We start from the raw sequence: 20,881 nt of genomic DNA on the forward strand, positions 1-20,881 counted from the left end.
CAAGGAGCAGCCCTCTGTGGCGCACAGCACTTTAAAGGTAACAAACTGTTTCTATTTACATTGCACCTTGTAAATAATGGAGTCCTCGGTTTAAGCTAAATAAAGTGTCTTGGGCTTCCTGCTCATTAGAATAGTCATGTTTTGTATTCATTTAAGGAGAAAGTGCACTAAGGAAGATTTTAAATGAGTTTTAATTTATTAATACCAACAGGAATACATATATGAAAAGTCATATATTAAAAAAATCGTAGAAGGCCCATGTATGAAACAACACTATTTTCTTTCAGTCGGTTGAACTTGGTGTGCACACGAATCCATAGACTGCTTGCAATACCTCTTAGTGCCAGTAAGGGCCGCTAGTGACCTCGTTGAGTCTTCACACAGCCTGGAGGCGGGCTTCAGCAGCAGCAGCAGCAGCGGCAGCAGCAGGAGGAGGTGGTGCAGGGGGCGGTGAGAGTCTGCAGCAAAACCAGGCAGCTGTAGGAAAGCCCTGGCAGGCCGGCCCGCCGAGAACCCCTTCTCCACTCCCATAGCTCTTCCCGCTTCTACGCCTAGACAGTGGAGTGGACCGCCACCTGTGAGCCGGTGACCACACCTGCACTTTGACAAAGCAACTCCCTCACCCCGACCTGTGCAGTTTAGGGAGGCTGTGCCGGGAGGGGCAGCCGCTCTTTATGGTCCTCTGCTCCTCATTACCTGGTGAGGGAGTGAGTGTGTATGTGTGTGGTTGGCAGGAAGGGATAGGTGAAAACTGTAAGTGGCTAGAAATTGGTGTAGATGACTATATTGTGAGGCCCCTCAGTTCTTCTCAGGCCGGCGGTTGTACTCAGGAGGATGTTGATGACCAGGCAGGGTTACATCCTGGGTGGGAAGAGTCCACCAGACTCTGAAGTCAGCCAGGCCTGGGCTCTGGCCCCAGCTGGATCCCTTAGATCTGTGATCTCAGGCAAGTCTGTTACTCCCCTGAGACTTAACTGTAAAATGGAGAAAAGACAAATTCGCACATAGGCAGTTTGTAAGGATTAAAAGAGATAACAAGTGTAAAGTTCCTTATAGACTATCCATGTGTGGTGCACAGAATTCCAACTCTCAATTTCTCCCCAAGATAATGAGAGCCTGGACTCTAGACTACAGAGCTTGGCAGCCACGGAAATCCCAAGCCATACAAGCAGCTGATGTGTCGCCTGTTCCTGAAGAGGTCACCCTCTGACACATAGATCCCAGAATGTCGTGGGTGTCGCATGCTGACAGAGGAGAGCCAGGCTAGGAGAGATGTCTGGTTTGTCAGGTCCAAAGGCATTGCAGAAACCTGATTACAGAGAGAGGAAATTATCTTGGCAAGGCAGGGAAGCCTGCATCAGCAGCTCGTCATTTTCATTCATTTGTTCATTCATTGTTCAACCAACATTTTTTTTTGAGTGGTTACAGCATATGTATGAGGCACTGTTCCAGGCCATGAGAATGCAACAGAGAACAGAGTGGACGCAATGCTGCCCACAGGATGTTTACAGTCTGGGGAAGGAGCTGTGGGTCTCCAGAAGGAGGTTCTAGATTTGACTCTCTGTTTTCTCCTTTGCCGTTTCTGATTTGAAGAACAACATTACAACCAAGTTGTTGCAGTCACTTTTTTTTAAGCAAGGCAGAATAAAATAAATGATTTATCTAAAAATGTTTTAAATATAAAAATGATGTAAAATTAGGGTTAGATTAAATAAAAAACTGAAGGTTAACTTCTTCCTAGTGGGGAAGGTAGGGGAATCTTGCCATGTGAGTGCCACACATCTGCTCATGTGCCCTCTCCCTGTGGCTTCTTTCATTTGCTGCTGGACAAAAATATTCATATTTATACTGTCTCTGACAGATGGTTTTACTCGTGAGCATACTAATCCAGCCAGCAAACAATGCTGGGTCACAGGCGACGTAGGAGGCCCAGCATTGGGCATGAGCAGTACAAGGGCATTAATCACAGTTCCTGTTCTCCAGGGACTCTGCCTTGTAGAGTCAAACTTGTGCCCTGACATTACAGGACAAGACATGTGAGTGTTGGAGGGGCAAAGAGAATTGAGGAGGGGAATTACTCGTGGCTGGGGGAACCTGGGCTTCCTTCCCGGGAGATGTGGTGTTTGAGTTGGGCCTTGAGGCAGGTATAATTGTAAAGCATGGGGACTTGGAGGAGGGGCATCCCACAGGAATCACAGAGGGCTCACCGAGTCAGTAAAATGCAGAGCAAGGTGAAATCCAGCAGAGAGCTGCAGAGGTGCAAGTAAGGAGCAGATGGCAACAGGTTGGAAAAAGCAGGCTGGGGCCAGGTAGAGCCCTACACACCAGGCTGAATAGTTGGAATGTTATTCTTTAGGCATTGGGGAGCCATGGAAGGTTTTCGAGCCTAGGAATGATAAGACCAGAATACAATTACAACAGTGATATAGTGCAGTGTCAACAATGAATTGAAAACAGGTAGAGAACGAGGAAGAAAGATTGGTTAAGAAGTTATTACGATAATCTGAGCATGCTGGAAGCAAGATCTTGATGGTAGGAATGAGGAAAAGCAAGCCAAGTCAAATAATGTTGTACAGGAAGAACCTTGGAACTGGTCAGCTGTGGACAGGCTGTGGGAAGGGAGGACAGTGGTGTAAAGGATGGGCTCCCAGCCCAACTGATGACTAGGATAGTGGTTCAGGTGACAGACATGGAGGAGACAGGAGAAAAGACGCCTAGGGCAAAGAAAGATGATAAAGTATGTCTAGACACATTGAGTATCTAATTTTTTTTTTTGTTTTTTGAGATGGAATTTCACTCTGTCGCCCAGGTTGGAGCACAGTGGCACAATCTCGGCTCACTGCAAGCTCCACCTCCTGGGTTCATGGCATTCTCCTGCCTCAGCCTCCTGAGTAGCTGGGATCACAGGCGCCTGCCACCACACCGCGCTAATTTTTTGTAGTTTTAGTAGAGATGGGGTTTCACTGTGTTAGCCAGGATCTCCTGACCTTGTGATCTGCCCGCCTCAGCCTCCCAAAGTGCTGGGATTACAGGCATGAGCCACTGCGCCCGGCCAAGTATCTAATGTCTTGATGCTGAAAGGGGGAACATGAATGTAGAGAAAAGATGTGGGGATGTGGCCATTGCTTATGCTTCTGTAGTTGTTTGCTGGGCAGGCTGTTCACTGCCCCGTTCCAGGAGGCGTTGTTCTGTTGAGCTTTGACAGGATGGTGCCCTCTCAATCTGTGCATGTGGAGGCCCTGTGTGGGATGGAAGCCACGTTCTGGTTGAGCTCTTGCGTCCGCTTGGCTGTGACTCATCATGATCTTTTCCTATTGCAGTTATCGCCAGTGTGACCCTTCAGAACGAAAGTTATATGGAAAATCACCACTCTTTGGGCAGTATTTTGTGCTGGAAAACCCAGGGACCATCAAAGTGGGAGACCCTGTGTACCTGCTGGGCCAGTAATGGGAGCTGTATGTCCTGGAATATTAGATGCCTTTAAAAAATGTTCTCAAAAATGACAACACTTGAAGCATGGTGTTTCAGAACTGAGACCTCAACATTTTCTTTAAATTTGTGATTTTCACATTTTTCCTCTTTTGGACTTCTCGTGTCTCAATGCTTCAATGTCCCAGTGCACAAAGCAAAGAAATATAGTCTTGATAACTTAGTAGGCTTTCAGTAAGACACTTAAGTGACAAGACAGGATTCTGAAAACTCCCTGTTTAACTGATTATGGAATAGTTCTTTCTCCTGCTTTGCCATTTATCTACCAAGAGTGCAGACTTCCATCCTGTCACTACCACTCATGAGGGAAAGAGAAGAAGAGAAAGAGGAAGAGTGGGTAGGCCAGAAGAATGTCCTAGAATGTGTTATTACCCCTGTGCATGAGGTATGCAATGAAAATTAAATAGCTCCCCAAATATGGCTGGAATGTCACTTGCCTTTTCTTCTGAAGCCCCGGGCTAGCTTTTGAAATGGCATGAAGACTGAGGTGACCTTCAGGAAGCACTTCAGATATTAATTTTCCATAGATCTGGATCTGGCCCCGCTGCTTCTCAGACAGCATTGGATTTCCTAAAGGTGCTCAGGAGGGTGGTTGTGTAGTCACGGAGGACCCCTGGATCCTTGCCATTCCCCTCAGCTAATGACTGAGTGCTCCTTCTCCAGTTCTGGGTGAAAAAGTTCTGAAGTCTGTGGAGGAGAAGAAAAGTGATTCAGTGATTTCAAATGGATACTGAAAACCTTTAAAGGGGGAAAAGGAAAGCGTATGTCAGTTGTTTAAAACCCAATATCTACTTTTTTAACTGATTGCATAACTCTAAGATCTGATGAAGTATATTTTTTATTGCCATTTTGTCCTTTGATTGTATTGGGAAGTTGACTAAACTTGAAAAATGTTTTTAAAACTGTGAATAAATGGAAGCTACTTTGACTAGTTTCAGATCTTACTAACTTCTTGGCATAAAGTTAGACTGTGAAAGCTTACTGAGCCTGGGCACAGGGACTTATGCCTATAATCCCAGCACTTTGGAAGTCCAAGGTGAGAGAATGGCTTGAGCCCAGGAGTTTGAGACCAGCCCAGACAATATAATGGGATCTTGTCTCTACAAAAAAAATTTTAAAATGCACTGGGTGTGGTGGCGCATGCCTACGGTCCTGGCTATGGCTACTTGGGAGGATGAAGCAGAAGGATTGGTTGAGCCCAGGAGCGGGAGGTTGAGGCTGCAGTGAGCTATGATTGCACCACTACACTCCAGCCTGAGTGACAGAGTGAGATCCTATCTCTAAGAAAGAAAAAGGGGGGAAAAAAAAGAAAGCTGACTGAGGTGAATGGGCAAAGCCAATAATTCTGATGCCTGACCACAGCTGCGTCTTCTGCATAACGGAGCTGCTCACCCATAGCCTCCCAGGCAAGCACCCACCTTTGAAGGACTATCAAGTCAACATGCTTTTTACCAAAAGCAGTGCATTTTTCACTTTGATTATATAAAAGAGGTCAGTAATTGCTGAAATCTAGCTGAGCTCTGAAGTAAAGTTCTGAGCAAAGAGGTGCATGTGCTTGTTTTCTGGTTGGAGAGTTATTACAATTTGTTTTGTGCATGCTTGGCATGAGGTGAATAATTACATCATTTATCCAGAGAACCTGAGCCATCACCTTCCCCAACAAGTCCAGTTGATGTTGAGACAGATTGAGACAAAGCGAAGTGTTCAGCAAGTAGCATTACTAATGGGACCGGGGGACCCGTGGGAGAGTGAGTGTACACAGGATTTAGGAAACCATGTGAATATTGGCTCTCTGGGAATAGCCAATAGGTAGGGAGCAATCAGAAACCCAAGGTCAGGTTTGGTGGCTCTTCCTAGGTATTTATAATTAGTGGCAAGTAAAAGCCTTAGTCCTGAATTTCTAATCACTTGTAAGAACTAACAGCCATTTCTCCGCGGCTGATCAGTGCCAAAGGCCATACTTCAGGCAGTAACCATCATTCTCCATGGACAGGCTCTTGGGGTAGCTAGCTCTGCAGGGCAGCTCCCACATGGAAGGGAGCACCCCGAAACCCACAGGAGGCAGACCTGTCCTTCTGTGCCTCACAGTGTGAGGAAGATTCGTGTTTGAAGAGAGAAGTTCCAGTGACCTCTAGAATCTCAGAGTAGTTGCCAAGCTTTCTGTCAGTGAGATTTAAAGGCCATTTACTTGTGTTTATTTTATATTTAATGAGTTGGTTAATGCCAGAGACAAAGCTGATGTCCCATTTATTTTGGATACTGAGCATTTGCACACTATTCCACTTGAAATGTAGGATCAGGAATGTAGGCCATCCCAGACTTTCACATCTTACAATAGTGAATGACAGACGTTTGTGGTCAGGCCAAAATATTCACCCTCGGTAGGCGTCTTCTCTGTGTGGCAACTTATGCTGCAGCCGCAATAGAGAATCACAGATTCGGAGCTGGAGGTCTTGAAAAGGACAATGTGGGCCAGGCTCGAGAGGGGCTACCTAAAGGCTTGCTTTTGTGACTCTTCTGCAGAAAATGTTAGAAACTTGCAACCAAAAGACCAGAGCAGCAACTGATACACACGAAGGCAGAAAGAAATTGGTGGGGGGCTTATGGAATTTAGGCAGTTGTCCTACAGGGAGAAATACTCATCCCCTCCTTCTCCCGTTACTGATAACAGGGCAGGGTGAAGAGATGAGCTTGTGGAGGTCTGCCAATTTGGTAAGAGTGCATGGGGGAGGTTAGGTAAATTAGATTAGCCAAATGAGACTTTGGGAAACCATTTGTGAGGCTGTCACCAACAGTGATGGCAGGCTAAAACTCCAGGCAAGTGCTCCCAGCATTCTGAGAGTGTATCAAATTAAACCAACCCATGATGGTGGAGAACAGATACATTAAAGTTCCTTGAAAGTGACAGAGTGGCTCTCAGACCAGACCTTGTTTGTGGGTATAATCGGAGTGTTGCTACCACACCCTAACACTTCATTTCCCAGTGTTTTATTGGTCCATGGAATTCTGAAAGTTTGCCTTTAGGGATGCTCCTAAAAACAATTTCATGGGTCAATAAGTTTGGAAAGTCCTTTGTGCCTCCCTTCTCTTCAGAGGCAGAAGGCTCTGGAGAGACCTTCGTGAAGGCATCTGTGTTTAATGCTGCCCTTCCCAAAAGTCTGGTTTTGACTGTCTTTTGAGAAATGATCCTCTGATCTCTAGGCAGAATGCCAGCAAGCCAAGGAATCCCAATTAGCAGGAGGGGTGCACTCATGGGAAGACTGAAGGAGTTAAAAGTTCCTGCCATGTGAAGGAGTTCTCTCTTGGGACACTGCCCCTTGTCCTCTCCCTTGTCCCTCTTGCTGGGGTAAAAGGATGGAACTGGGACTTGATAGGTTAATGAGGTGTGGAGAAGTGTCTTAGACCAGCTCTCCTGTTGTAGGCCTTGGGGGAAGTACTCTCTTTCTTTGGGTTCATTTTCTAAACGTGCATTTTTGGATGGATAGGGTGGATCAGGGTGAAGGAAGGGAACCCAGACTCTCTCTAATCTTGCTCTTACAGCAATACCTGTGATGTAAATTACAACAATACCCGTGACGAAAGTGCTCCAGGATGCTTCATTCACAGGGAGGGGTGCCCTGTTTCTCTTCTGCTAGCTTCTCCTTTCTTTCTTTCCTTCCTTCCTTTCCTTCTCTTTTCTCTTCTCTTCTCTTCTCTTCTCTTCTCTTCTCTTCTCTTCTCTTCTCTTCTCTTCTCTTCTCTTCTCTTCTCTTCTCTTTTTTAACAGTGTCTCACTCTGTTGCCAGGCTGGAGTGCAGTGGTGCGATCTCAGCTCACTGCAGCCTCCGCTTCCCAGGTTCAAGCAATTCTCCTGCCTCAGCCTCCCAAGTAGCTGGTGTGTCCAGAGTTGGTTCCTTCTGGTGGGTTCTTGGTCTCGCTGATTTCAAGAATGAAGCTGTGGACCTTCGCAGTGAGTGTTACAACTCTTAAAGGTGCCATGGACCCAAAATGAGCAGCAGCAAGATTTATTGTGAAGAGTGAAAGAACAAAGTTTCCACAGCATGGAAGGGGACCCAAATGGGTTGCCACTGCTGGCTGGGGTGGCCACCTTTTATTCCCTTATTTGTCCTGCTGATTGCTGCATTTTACAGAGTGCTGATTGGCCCATTTTACAGAGTGCTGATTGTTCCATTTTAAAGAGTGCTGATTGGTGCATTTACAATCCTCTAGCTAGACGGAAAAGTTTTCCAAGTCCCCACTCGACCCAGGAAGTCCAGCTGGCTTCACCTCTCACTGGGACTACAGGTGCACACCACCACACCTAGCTAATTTTTGTATTTTTAGTAGAGACAGAGTTTCACCATGTTGTTCAGGATGGTCTCAATCTCTTGATCTCGTGATCTGCCTGCCTCGGCCTCCCAAAGTGCTGGGATTACAGGTGTAAGCCACCACACCTGGCCCTAGCTCTTCCTTTCTATTGCAACTCCTCTCAACTAGTGTTGCCTTCCACCATATAAAGCAGAATTACCTCAGGGGTCCTATGGCCCTGACTCTACCTATGTCTGCACAAAGCACTACTGTGCTTTGCTATCTGCAAGAACAGAGATTGTTTGCTTCAACCACTTTCTCTGAATGGATAAATGAATTATGATGATATCTAAGGTTACCCAATTTCAAACAAGAGGAAGAATCTGGCTCAGTACCACAAATGTTCTTGGAATTGGGATAATAAAAAAGTCCCTTAGGCATCCCTTAGTCTGCTCTGACCACACTCTCTTCAAAGGAAGAGGCTTGGGCCACAGCTCTGACGATAACCCTGCTGTCCCTCCAAACACAGCTGAGGAATTGGGTGGTGGGGCACCTGCTCCCATGCACTATAGCCTGGCTCAGAGAGAAGAATTGCCTTAATTATATTGTTATTCTTCCCGGACAGGCTGTAGGTTGTGTAAAGTAACAAAAAGGACTGAGAAGTGACTTCCCATTCAGCCTCTTCCAAGACCAGTTTTGATGGGCAGGTCAAGTTCACTCACATTTGACTATTTGTTGGCCAATCTAGTGCATTCACCCTTGCTGGTCCTCAGTCATCCCCTTTACCTTCAGAGAGCATTCTAGACTGCTCTTCCTCTTATCTTCCTTGTGAAACCCACAACCCCTAGTCCCTCCCCTTCCCTGGCATTTGTTATGCCTTCTACCAATCCCTGACCTGGTATTGGTCAGTCTCCAATCCTGGTGGATCCCTGTGGGAACTAAGTTAAGTCTAACTTCTGTCTCCCTCTTTAGAATTTACTGGGAGTACTGTAAATAAAGTATTATTGTCATAATTGTTTCTGATTAACATTTTTACACCTAATAAAGTCTCAGAGAGATTGAATTTACTGGGTCTAGGGGAGGAGTACCTTCCACATGACCTGCCCAGCAATTAAAGCCGCTTGTTAGTCCGAGGCCCAGGACGGCCGAGGACAGCTGGAGAGCTCTTCGTTGCAGGCAGCTCTGGTTAACATCAACCAGGAAAGCTCTTTGTAAACACATGAATAATTGATCGTCCAGCGCTCACATAGCTACCGCGAATCTGAGCCCGTATGACTCATTTGCGAGCCATTCCTGTCGTCTGGATGCCATAACATTGGAGAAATGATGATCGTTTCTTGGAGGTTCTTCTGTGGCCAGAGTTGCCAAGACCAAGGCTGTAATGGTTTGTTATGATGACCTTTGTTATTCCATTAGGCTCAATTGCTTTAAAAAATGATGTGTGCATACTTTAGGAACGTTTTTACCCTTTATGTTGACCTGACATCATAGTTTATATTACAAAATGTATTAATGACAGAGGAGTGTTTTCATGTCCCAAGGACAAATTTTAACAACCATAATCTGCCCTTAGTCATCATAAATATAAATGTATTGGTCAAACAGATCTCATTAATGTGGCCAAGATAAATGCAAGTCTATATTTTAAGGCAGTTGAAGTCCTAGAGAATATATTTGGAGCTTTTTGTGGGGCTAAGAGATCTTGTACATGTGCTATCAAAAGGCTGAGAAAATTAACATGTTCCCCCCTCTGATTTTGCACTGGACAGATATAAACGTCTTGGGGATGTCAAGTAAGATTGTTCACATAGTTTCTGGACACCATTAATGCCTGATGGGGTGAATCTCAGTTCTTAAAGCCATATTCTTCTCATTATGCTCACAGGGCTTTTGAAAAGAGAACAAAATAAAGATTTCAAGTCTTAGCAATGTGCTGCCCAGCCAACATTTTTCTGAGTTATACTGTGTCTTAAATTTCTAATTATATCATTCTCCCCATTCCCCAATAGCTTGCTTCCTGTGGGACAAGCCCCCTTTCCACAGATGTGGGTCTGACATTTGCATCATTCCAGTTGGCAAGCCACATGTCGGCAGACAGTGTTCTGGGCATGATCTGGAGGACAGGATGAGTGCTTTGTTTTCTCTTTGTTATGCCATACTCAGCAGCTTTGGTCATTATTCGTGGTGTCCACATTTTAAGCTTCTTAGGGAGAAAATAAATCCTTATTGAAGAACTATTTAATAGTGCTTTTATTTTGAACCATGAAAATGCATTTAAAGCAGCAATGTCTCAAATGCTACTGTCAGAGCAGACTGTTTACAGGAATGAGTTCATTTCCCCCAGATATGGTAAAAAACAAACAAACAAAACAAAAAAAATAGTGCCATAATTAGCCTCTCCAAGGATTATGGTCACCTGGCAATGAATGAAAAGCACTTCAATTAAAACCATTTACCCTTTTTCCCTTTGAAGAATCTCGTAAAGCAATTTTTCCTTCTGAATCTGCTGTCGTTTTTGACACCACCAAATATTGGGCTTTAGGAATGAGTTTTGCCTGGATAAATTATCTGGGACTGGGGACTGGATTATTTTCTAATTTTGTGCTGTGATCATCTCCTGTGTTGTTTGAACTTCTTGAGCAGTTTAAAAAGTGAGGTACATGCACCCATGTTCATAGCAGCATTATTTACAATAGAAAAAAAAAAAAAAAAAAAAAAAAAATAGAAACAGCCCAGGTCCACTGACAGATGAATGGATAAACAAAGTGTAGCCTATACATACAATGGAATATTATTCAGCCTTGAAAAGGAGCAAAATTCTGACACATGCTATAACATGGATGAACCCTGAGGACATTACGCTAAGTGAAATAAGCTAGTCATATAAAGACAAATACTATATGATTCCACTAATATAAGGTACCTAGAGCAGTCACACTGTTCTAGATATAAAATAGAAACAAAAAGTAGAATGCTAGTTGCCAGTGGATGGGGGAGTGGAGAATAAGGAGTAGTTGTTTCATGGATATAGAGAGTCAGTTTTGCAAGATGAAAAGAGTTCCAGAGACTGGTTGCAAAACAAAGTGAATGTGCTTAATACTCCTGAGCTGTACACTTAAAAAAAATGGTTATGGTGGCCAAGGCAAGAGGATCACTTGAGGTCAGGAGTTCAAGACCAGCCTGGGCAACATAGGGAGACCCTATGTCTACAAAAAATGAAAGTATTAGCCAGGCATGGTGGTGCATGCCTTTAGCCCTAGCTACTTGGAAGGCTGAGGTGGGTGAATAGCTTGAGCCAAGGAGTTCACGGGTTACAGTGAGCTATGATCACACCACTGCACTCCAGCCTGGGTGGTAGAGTGAGGCCCTTTCTTGAAAAGAATAAAAAAAGAAGTTATGGTGGTACATTTTATGTTATGTATATTTTACCACAGTTAAAAAATAATGTAAAAGAGTGCAACACTTCAGAGACTTGGAGTTGCATTAATCCCAACTCTAAAGTCCCTTCCTGGAAAGTCATACTAGGCTACTGCTGCTGAAAGAACACCAATCCCACGTAGCCCATTCAGAACTCTTCTTGCTGACACCAAAAAGAATAAGAAATTGCAATGTAATGTTTTTGAACTTGAGAGATAATTTAACTTCAGATTTTTAATTTCTCATTTTGCCTTCTTTGGCTCTTAACTTGGAATTTAATTTTGTACTACAGACTCCTTGGTAATTTGGTGTTGAGGGGGTTTATGTTCAGATCTAGAGCATCTTATTGTCATTTTATTGTTGAGGTACCTTTGTGATATAGCTTGACTTTGCTGCACAGTCTGATAGGTTCTGTTGGTCAGTATGATGTCTAGACATAGTTTGCGATGGAAAATAGAAAAGGATCGACAATTTTTATCTTGACTACAGAAAGGCCTTGAAGAACATAATGTACTGTACTGGCCCATCTCAGAACCTTATGGGGCAAAAACAGTACCTTTCTAGAAAGATCTACATGCAAGTGACACTGGAGATGGGGGTAGGAGTTGATTCCCTCTCTGAAGATGCTATCCCTATTTTATATATATATATATGACTGGGCAAAATGTGTAAGCACAATGGGCTCAAAGAACAAAAAGTTGAGGAATCTGGGGATACAGATAACTTAGCTATAACAAATGTGTTATAATCACACTTATCCCTAATATGTCCAAATGAAGAGACATTCCTTAGTCTTGGCCCCTCTCTGCCCCCTCACACTCTCTTGTTTCGGGGAGATCTGATTGGTAAATTTGGAAGTAGGGAGTTTGAGCTCTGCTCTTTCTCCTTCTCTTTCCTACTTGGGCTCTTGCTGCCTTCAAGGTTCTAGGACCCTGGACCCTTTAGTCCAAGTGGTGATTTTGGTAGAAAAGACCCTTCCCTAGTTGGGAGATACCTGTAGTTCTCCAGTTTTGCCTAAGGCTGGGGAGATAAATTCAGTATTGGGATTCAGTATTATTGATAAAACGTAGGCTGGAGGATGCAGTTTAGGAATACAAAAGCAATGGAATTTTTATCAGAAATAAAGCAGATATTTTGATCTCAAAACAAAACAAAATAAAACTAAAACCCACAAACAAAACCCAATAGGACCATATTCTAAATGTACCTTGCATTTGTAAAGTGCCATGACCTGCAGTGCACCTTCATCCACTCTACACGATTAGATCTTACTGATGACCCAGTGAGATAGGATGGATGTGAAAGTCTTTTGTAAGCTCCTTACGTATCATCACTCTCCTGAATGCATAACGCATGTCACTGAGCTTTGGGGAGGTTAAGTAACTTGTCCACATTACAGGTGATGGGCTTGAATTAGAACTCAAGGCTCTTGCCTTCTGGCAATGCTACAAAATAAGTTGGCAAGAATGAATTCAAAGAGTGGTAGTACCTTCATCCGGAAACTAGTTTGATCCTACAATCTTGTTTTGAAACAAGGGGGGTCATTTGAAACAAATAAGGGGGTCCCAAATACTGAAAGGACCTTTAAGACTGGTGTGTGTATTTGAATCACCTGTGAACCATGGGTAGAATCTACCATGGGTAGATTCTCAGATATCCTGATTTAGTAGTTCTGCAATGGAACCTAGAATTTTTCATTTTTATAAAGGCTCTAAGCTGTTCTAAACTTTTACTTGATTTTCTGTAGACCAAGTTTCCATCACCCCTACTCATCCCACATTAATGTTAACATTCTTCTTAGTGGTATGTAAAGGAATACTGGAGTAACAAATTCTGGCTTTCTGAGAAAAATGGAACCCATTAGAATACTTCATGGCTAAGCATAGATGTGCTCATTTTGGGTGATAGGGTCACACTGATCCAAACATACCGCTCCCAGCCCTCAGGGGACCACAGCCCCACTTTTGGATACAGCAGAGGACGGTGTATGCCTGAAAGGGAACAAATCTCTGAAGGCACCAAACCTACAATCTGAGCCTCCATGCAACAGAGTCAATGACCACATCATTAACAAATCCTGAATTTGTCAATCAAGCAGAGGCAATGCTTGGGGCCTAACAATTGTGCACAAATCATGTAACAAATGACCTTGTGGGCATGCATGTGTGGGGGAGTAAATGAGAAAGCATCTTTTGTAAGAAAATTTAATCTCCTTATAAAAATCATTTAGTTTCTTTTAGTGAATCAACAAATAAGGGGGTCCCAAATACAGCATTAACAATTTTAAAAGCATGAGTATCAATGGTATTTTCTTTTTCTCCTTCCTTCCTTCCTTCCATCTTTCTTTCTTTCTTTCCTTCTTTCTTTCTTTCTTTCTTTCTTTCTTTCTTTCTTTCTTTCTTTCTTTCTTTCTTTCTTTCTTTCTTTCTTTCTTTCTTTCTCTCATTCTCCTTCCTTCCTTCCTTCTTCTTTTCTTTCTTCTTTCTCTCTTCCTCTTTTCCTCTTCTTTCTTTCTTTTTAAAGAAAGGCAAGGTAAAGACTGAGAATGTTGACGAATGATGGCCCCATTCTCTAAGAGCTCAGTGGGAGTCTGTGCCAACTCGTTTTCCTCTTTTCCTCCCTCCCAGCCAAGCTTCAGAGGAAACTCTTTTCATGTGAAATGGAAAGGATGAATTTCAAGCTCCGTTGAGAGCTTTAAAACCTTAAATTCTTCTAGAAAATAACCTGCCTCTCAGGAATCCTAGGTCCCAAAGAATTGTAAAGCTTTTCCTTAAGCTGTGGAATGGCTCCATTACTAACTATGATTACTTAAGTCTCAGAATAGAAGGATGTAATAAATCTGACAGTATTTGTTCTGGTTTGTGATGAAGCAAAACTGTATAATATTAAATCAGATGTTGTTATAAACATATGAAATGGTGCGGTTTTTTTTCCGACTTGGGGCATTGTGGCATGAAGCATCCCCCAAAAAATGTTTTTGCATTCTTGGATATCAGCTCTGGTTTCTGCTAGATTTCCTTCTTTCTGAGCATGGATGCTAAATAACAGTGCTTCTTTTTAGCCATCTGTGTGTTTCCTGTGAGTTAGCAGGGCTGAGGAGACGTATTCTCATTCCTTTGTGTGCTTCTCTATGGGGTAAAACTGGAGACTCAGGCAAAGTGTATGGATTTCTGTGTGTATGTGTGTATGTCTGTTAGGTGGAGGAATGAATGGCATCCTAGCACCCTGGAATGTTTGGGTTGGAAAGGCTGTTAGATACAAACTAGTTAACTCACCTCCTCATTACGCAGGTCATATTTTTAAGCTTAGGTCCAAATGTGTGTGAGAGAGGATGCTGGAAAGATCTGGAGGTTGGAAGGAGTTTTGAAAGGGCAGTGAATTCATCCACTGCCTTCACTCCTCTTCCCACCTGAGTCCTCAATAAAAGGGACATTTCCCCTTCTTTTAAAGACTTCCTGATAAAGGGAGCCTTCATGGACACCCCGATAAGCACCAGGCAGCACAAGGGAGGGAGCTCTGGTGGTGGCGGATTTGGGACACTTAGGCACATGGTTGCAGAGGTGCAAAGGTGTGACCATTCTAGATGTATCTTCCACAAGGCCCTGGTGGAACGGACCAACTACATCCCCTAAAACTTCCAGGGCAGCTTCCCATGATGCTAGGCTGAGTCCAGGTTTCTAGATTTGGTCGGTGCAAGCTCCTGGTTTGCTAGAAAATTGCTGATGAAATAGGAGGGTTGTCAGGCCATGGGACAAACCTGCCACTGTCCTCAGATGTCACCCTGCCTGGCCTTGTGTGCTGACAGTCATGACCCTTTGGACGTCTGCATGTTTGTCTCAGGGTGAGTGGCTGTGTTGGGATTTAGTTTTTATTTGCTATATGATGAGCAAAGAACCACAAAGAAGTCCTAACACACCTGGTGCTAAAAAGTGATTAGCCCTTGTTTTAGGACTTACAGCTACTTTTTCTTTCTGTAGCTTCCAAATATTTTATTTTTGATAATTAGAAAGTAAATTTATATTAAATTTCTTTTCTGAGACAGGATCTCACTCTGTCACCCAGGCTGGAGTGCCATGGTGCAATATCAGCTCACTGCAACCTCCGCCTCCAGGACTCAAGCCATCCTCCCACCTCAGCCTCATGAGTAGCTGGGACCCAGCCCTGCCTGGCTAAATTTTATATTTTTTGTGGAGATGAGGATTTTTTATGTTGCCCAGGCTGTTCTTGAACTCCTGTGCTCAAGTGATCCACCTGCCTCGGCCTCCCAAAATGCTGTGGGATTACAGGTTTGAACCACTGTGCCCAGCCTATGTTAAAATTAATATTAATTTTTCCATTTAAAATGTCATTAATTAAAATTGATAAAATTTGTATTGAAACCATAGCCTAGAATCTTTAGATGATTTAGGATGTTGATAGCATCTTATGAATTGTTTAGAGCTACACTGTCTGACATGGTAGCCATTAACCATGTGTGGTCATTGAGTGTTTGGCACATGGCCAGTACAAATTAAGATGCACTGTGTGTGGAAAATACACACCCGATTTCAAAGACTCAGTACAAGTGAAAACGTTACCTATTTTAGTAATTTTTTAATAATGATTACATGTGAAATGATAATAGCTTGTATAATATTGGGTTAAAGAAAGCATTAGAATTAACTTCGTCTGTCTCTTTTCACCTGTTAATGTGGTTACTAAAAAATTTTAAATTACATATATGAGTGTTGTATAAAGAAGAGAAGGTTAGCATTCCCCTTGACAAGCATGGAGGAGGCCTGTACACTCATATAACTTCGGCATTGCCACCTTCTTTGTGGCATCTAACCATGGTTTTGAGAATGGAAAATGATTGTGTAATTGGTACGGGGTTTCCTTTGTGATGATTAAAACGTTCTGGAACTAGATAGTGGTGTCAGTTACACAATATTGTGAATGCACTACATGCCACTAATAGTAAATTTTATGTTATGTATCTTTTACTGCAATAAAAAATTACATGTGTCCCACATTATATTTCTATTTTGCAATGGGTGTGGCTTTGCTTACACTAGTGTCTCTAGAATGGGGAAGAAATGGAAAGAGACAATGATGGGATGAAGACTGCAGGAAGGGGTTGGAATTCTTTTCTCTCTCCCTTTGGTAAAAATATGAGCATATATTTAAGTTTCCTGCCTTCTTTGCAGTCTGTCCCTGGGGGCCCCGACCTCTTGCAACTCCTGCCTCTAGACAATGCCTTCACCTTGTTGATCTCATCTCACTTTCCTCCACACTTGGCCAGCTGCCCACCGCTGTGTTTCTCTCTGAGATAATCCTGTCCCTAAGATTCCTCTGGTTTATGTGGTGTTAAGGAGTTAGGGATCTTGACAGTTAAAAGTAACATAGAACACCCAGATCAGGCTCCATAAGCCTTCCCAACCTCAGGCATTGTTGATGACGAAAAAGTGAAGTCTTTTCTGTGCATCTCTGGAATCAGTTTCTGAAAAGTGATCCCCAGAAGGCAAGCCTGATGTGTGGTGCTCAAAGTCGGGACAGTGGTTACACTGGGTGGGAAGGAGGTGGGCAGTGATGGGGCCAGGGTTCAGACAAGGGCTTCTGGCCATGGGAAATACTCTGTTATTGATCTGGTGCTGATGACCCAAGTTTGTTCACTTTGTGGAAATGTATGGAGCTTGCGACTTGTGTACTTGTCTGAATGTGCATTACACATTAGTAGGAAGCTGAAAAACAGAACACATCACCCTGTAAGGCACATACGTTTTTGAGTGAAAAGCTAGCAGCCTGGGGTGAGCGAATGTGGTAGGGTGTAGACACGTTCTGTGAGAATGGCCATCAGGGGTCCCCTACCTGTGGGGACCTGGATTGACGATGCCTGTTAGAGTCCTGGAGGGGTCGATTCTGGAGGTCTGTCCCACAATCCGATCCTCAGACTAGAGGTTTGCAAGTGAGTGACCTGCCTTGGAAATTCACCTCAGCACCTCTTATGTCTCTTGGCTCTCCATGTGGGGCACCATACACACACAGAGCAGAACAGACCAGAGTTTTACATTTATCTTTCATTATTATTTTTTTTTTAGAGACAGGGTCCTGCTCTGTTGCCCAGGATACTGCAGTGCAGTGGTGTCACCAAAGCTCACTGCAGCCTCAACCTCCTGGGCTTAAGCAATCCCCCCACCTCAGCCTCCCAAGTAGCACGTGGGGCGTGTCACCATGCCTGGCTAATTTTTAAAATTTTTTTATGGAGATAGAGTCTCCCTGTGTTGGCCAGGCTGGTCTCAAACTTGTGGCCTCAAACAATTCTCCAATCTCAGCTTCACAAAGTGCTGGGATTATAGGCATAAGCCACTGTGCCCTGCATTTTTAAAAAAATGTAAATTCTCAATCCACAGTGTTGAGAGTGGGAGAGTGAGGGGCTGCTCATCAAGAGGCTTGCTTAGTTGTTGGGTGTAGGTAAGACATTTAAAGAAAGTCACATTCTTGGGAGAAATTAAGATTCTTCCCTTGCTGTAAGACGACACCACAAGAAGCCGAGGGTTGGCTCTGAACAGAGGGAAAAGCCAACCAGGCCCTGCTGTTATCACCTACGGAAATCCTGTGTGGTGGTAAATACAGTCCTCAGCAGGGCCTGGAGAAGAGATTACAGGGGGCACAGAGGGGCTGGGGATGCTAATGTGGAGGTTATTGGCCAGATAGCGGCCAGGAAACCAGAGACTAGGGGGAGTTCAGTTGGAGGAGCATAGGCGGAAATGGGAGAGAAAAATAAATAAATGAGATAAGCAACTTCATTTGCTTCCTCCCTTATTACTCTTTTGTTTTGTGTCTAGGACTCTGGTCTCCCCTGAGGTTGATCTTCTGGGGACAACAGCCTGCAGGGTGATTTTGAAAAGCAGGCCCGACTTGTACTTCCTTGTCCTGTACTCACCCCTCCTGGTGTAATTCACCTTAATGCAGTGAACTTCCACATGGCTGCAGGGCATGCTTCCCAAAGCCAGCCCCTGGGCAAGGTTTCCGTTAATTTAGACCCCTGTCCCTACCTCTCCAAGTGCAAAGTGTACAAGGCTTCATGCCCAGCTGTCCCCTACCCCCATACACACACTGGAGAGACCAAATGTTTAGGGTCACTGTTGGGTAGCTGGGTCAAGAGAGCTTAATAACAATGTTGTTGGCATGTGGAGAGCTTTTCTTTTTCTTAGACCCCAACTGGAAATTATCAGATTGGCCCCATGCTGACATGCTATTGTCCAGGCCTGCCTTTCTGCTGCAGGGCAATGCTCCGGGTTCCAACATCGACATCAAGCAGTTTGTTGAGAAAACTTTGGACCTCATGAGCTGGGCAAGAGGGGCCTGGCAGGTGGTAGGAGAGGAGCCTGTCCATGCCTCAGCTGTGGCTCCACTGGCTCTGTGACTGTGCAGATTTTCTAACTTTTGAAGACCTCTGTTTGGATATCCACAAAATAGGTAAGATGGTGCTAATACCTAACTGTGATGTTGGGAAGATTTAATAACATAATACGTGAAAGCACTTTGCATACATTTGCACAGTGCCTAAATATTAGTTATTTGGTGGGGGCTATTAACCAGTGTGCTATGAGGTGTGTGCAAAGTAAGTTGTTACCGATAACTCAGAGAACTCCAGTTTGCGAATGGTTTTCTTTTACTTAACAGAATCTTTATGGGAGAATTAAAATTGATTAATTCCCACCACTGGCCAAGAGCTCATGCTATAATTATCCAAGACAGAAATAGCTCAACAGAAAACCAAGTCCTGTAATTCTGAGCACCTGTCCTTGGGATGCCACTTTGGGGCTCCCATATCTGAAATCATTTTGTTCTCAGTCCACCTGTGTAACATTTCTGTCCTGCTCAGCCATGAGTCCACAATAGTGAAGGGAATGACCCAAGGGACTCACTTCTTCCAAGCAGCCAGTGCCTTTGGAAGTTGTGTCGAGATTGCTTGTTTAAACCTAGGGCAATAAGTCCTCTCTCTGTCAGACCTGACTCTTCAGGCACACTCCTCAGTTTGGAGATGTGACTTGCCATGTAGTACTAAGAGGGAAAACAGGCCAGAAACAGCCTTGTTGAAAACTTTTTTTTCTGCTTAGCTGCCCTCTAAACAGTCACCATAAAGATTGTGAGGTGCTGGAGCCAGGGATGACCTCATAAAGCGCTTTGCTAAATACTTAGTGAACTGGTACTGTGGGCCAGGCACTGTGCTCATCATGAACAAAACCAAGGCAGACACCACGGTCATTAATGGAGCTTATCATGTAATACAGAAGCCTGGGATAAGCAACAAATTACACAAGTGACAAATGTGATGAGTGCTGTGAAGTAGAGTGCGGGGTGCCCAGGAACATTTCAGCAGAGCCCTGGAGGATAACCGCCTGAGCTCTGGGAAGGAAGCATGCGGTGGTGCTTAGGGTCAGAGTGGGGACAAGCATTCCAAGCAAAGGGAACAGCACATATACATGCTATATTAGTCAGGTTTCTCTAGAGGGACAGAACTAATAGGACAGATTATAAATGAGGGGTAGCTGATTAAGTGGTATTGACTTACATGATCACAAGGTGAAGTCCCACAATAGGCTATCTGCAAGCTGAAGAGCAGGGAAACCAGTCCGAGTCCCCAAACCTCAAAAGTAGGGAAACTGACGGAGAAGCCTTCTGAAGGCCCCAGAGCCCCCACCAAACTGCTAGTGTAAATCCAAGAGTCCAAAACCTGAAGAACTTGGAGTCTGTTGTTCAAGAGCAGGAAGCATCCAGCATGAGAGAACGATGAAAGCCGGAAAACTCTGCAAATCTACTCCTTCCATGTTCCTCTGCCTGCTTTTATTCTGGCTGTGCTGGCAGCTGATTAGATGGTGCCCGCCCAGATTGAGGGTGGATCTGCCTCTCCTAGTCCACTGACTCAAAATTAATATCCTTTGGCAACACCCTCACAGACACACCCAGGAACAACAGTTTGCATCCTTCAATCTAATCAAGTTGACACCTAATATTAACCATCACACATCCCCTCCATGGGAAGGAGCATGAGGCCTTATGTAGTCTACTACCCCCAACCCAATCCTACTCCCTCATCCCCAACACCTTCTTCCCCTGGAACTCGAGATAGAGTTTCTTGACTAGACACATAAGCACAATTGGGCTGTGCCTAATGGTGAAGCCATCCCAGTTTATACATTTTCTTGTTATACTTGCCTATTTACAAGTTTTTCTTGTGAAAACTTGCCTATTCTTTTTGCTGCCTCCTCGCCACCCTAAAAGAGAAACCCTAAGGAAACACTCTCAGAGTTTATTATAGTTATTATGACTCAGATTTGAAGACTAGAATCTAATGGAGGTTTTCCTAACATTCCTTGGGGACTTGAAGGACTTTTTTCCCCCACCAACCACAGAAGTAAGACTGTAAAACATTTATTTATTAAAAGAAAAGAAATCTTCTGGGCTCAAGGTTCTAGTTATTCTAAAAGCAGAGCACTTGTTCCATGTTTTCATATCGCCTCCCCACACCTACCTCTTCTCTCCCATTCCCTTTTTCTTTATTTCTGTGCTGTAGTAATAAGCAAAACAGAGAAACAATTGGTTTTAGTCTTGGATCTTGACCTTGCTGTGTGGCCTTGGCCAAGTCACTTCCCCTCTCTCAGCCTCAGTTTCTTCAAGTGTAAAAAGAGGGGTTGGATGGATC

General features: G+C 43.9%; 1 protein-coding gene, 1 long non-coding RNA gene and 1 pseudogene across 17 annotated transcripts in view; 2 read left to right on the plus strand and 1 right to left on the minus strand.

The window, feature by feature from the left end:
• The window catches only part of MTARC1 (mitochondrial amidoxime reducing component 1), a 41,652-nt gene extending 23,001 nt beyond the window's left edge, over positions 1–18,651 (plus strand). For 7 of the 16 annotated variants that reach the window (XR_012433299.1, XR_012433301.1, XR_012433306.1 and 4 more), the window contains one exon: positions 3,321–4,417. Coding sequence is in view for 10 of the 16 variants with exons in the window: in XM_065542186.1 (XP_065398258.1) it covers positions 3,321–3,447 (127 nt within the window). In the remaining 6 variants the exon portion in view is untranslated. Of the gene's footprint in view, positions 1–3,320; positions 4,418–7,274; positions 9,699–18,457 lie in introns of those variants that run through there. The other 9 variants (XM_065542183.2, XM_065542185.2, XM_065542195.2 and 6 more) reach the window with 3 other exon arrangements.
• On the minus strand, positions 3,993–19,865 carry LOC141410036 (uncharacterized). The gene is made up of 2 exons (XR_012433338.1): positions 19,751–19,865; positions 3,993–4,176 (listed from the first exon to the last, which is right to left on the minus strand). It is a non-coding gene; the product is annotated as an uncharacterized lncRNA (long non-coding RNA).
• On the plus strand, positions 15,918–16,032 carry LOC123571181 (U6atac minor spliceosomal RNA; annotated as a pseudogene).
• Positions 19,866–20,881: the final 1,016 nt, after the last annotated feature.

This window comes from Macaca fascicularis, chromosome 1 (assembly GCF_037993035.2).
Source record: "Macaca fascicularis isolate 582-1 chromosome 1, T2T-MFA8v1.1".
Lineage (NCBI taxonomy): Eukaryota > Metazoa > Chordata > Mammalia > Primates > Cercopithecidae > Macaca > Macaca fascicularis.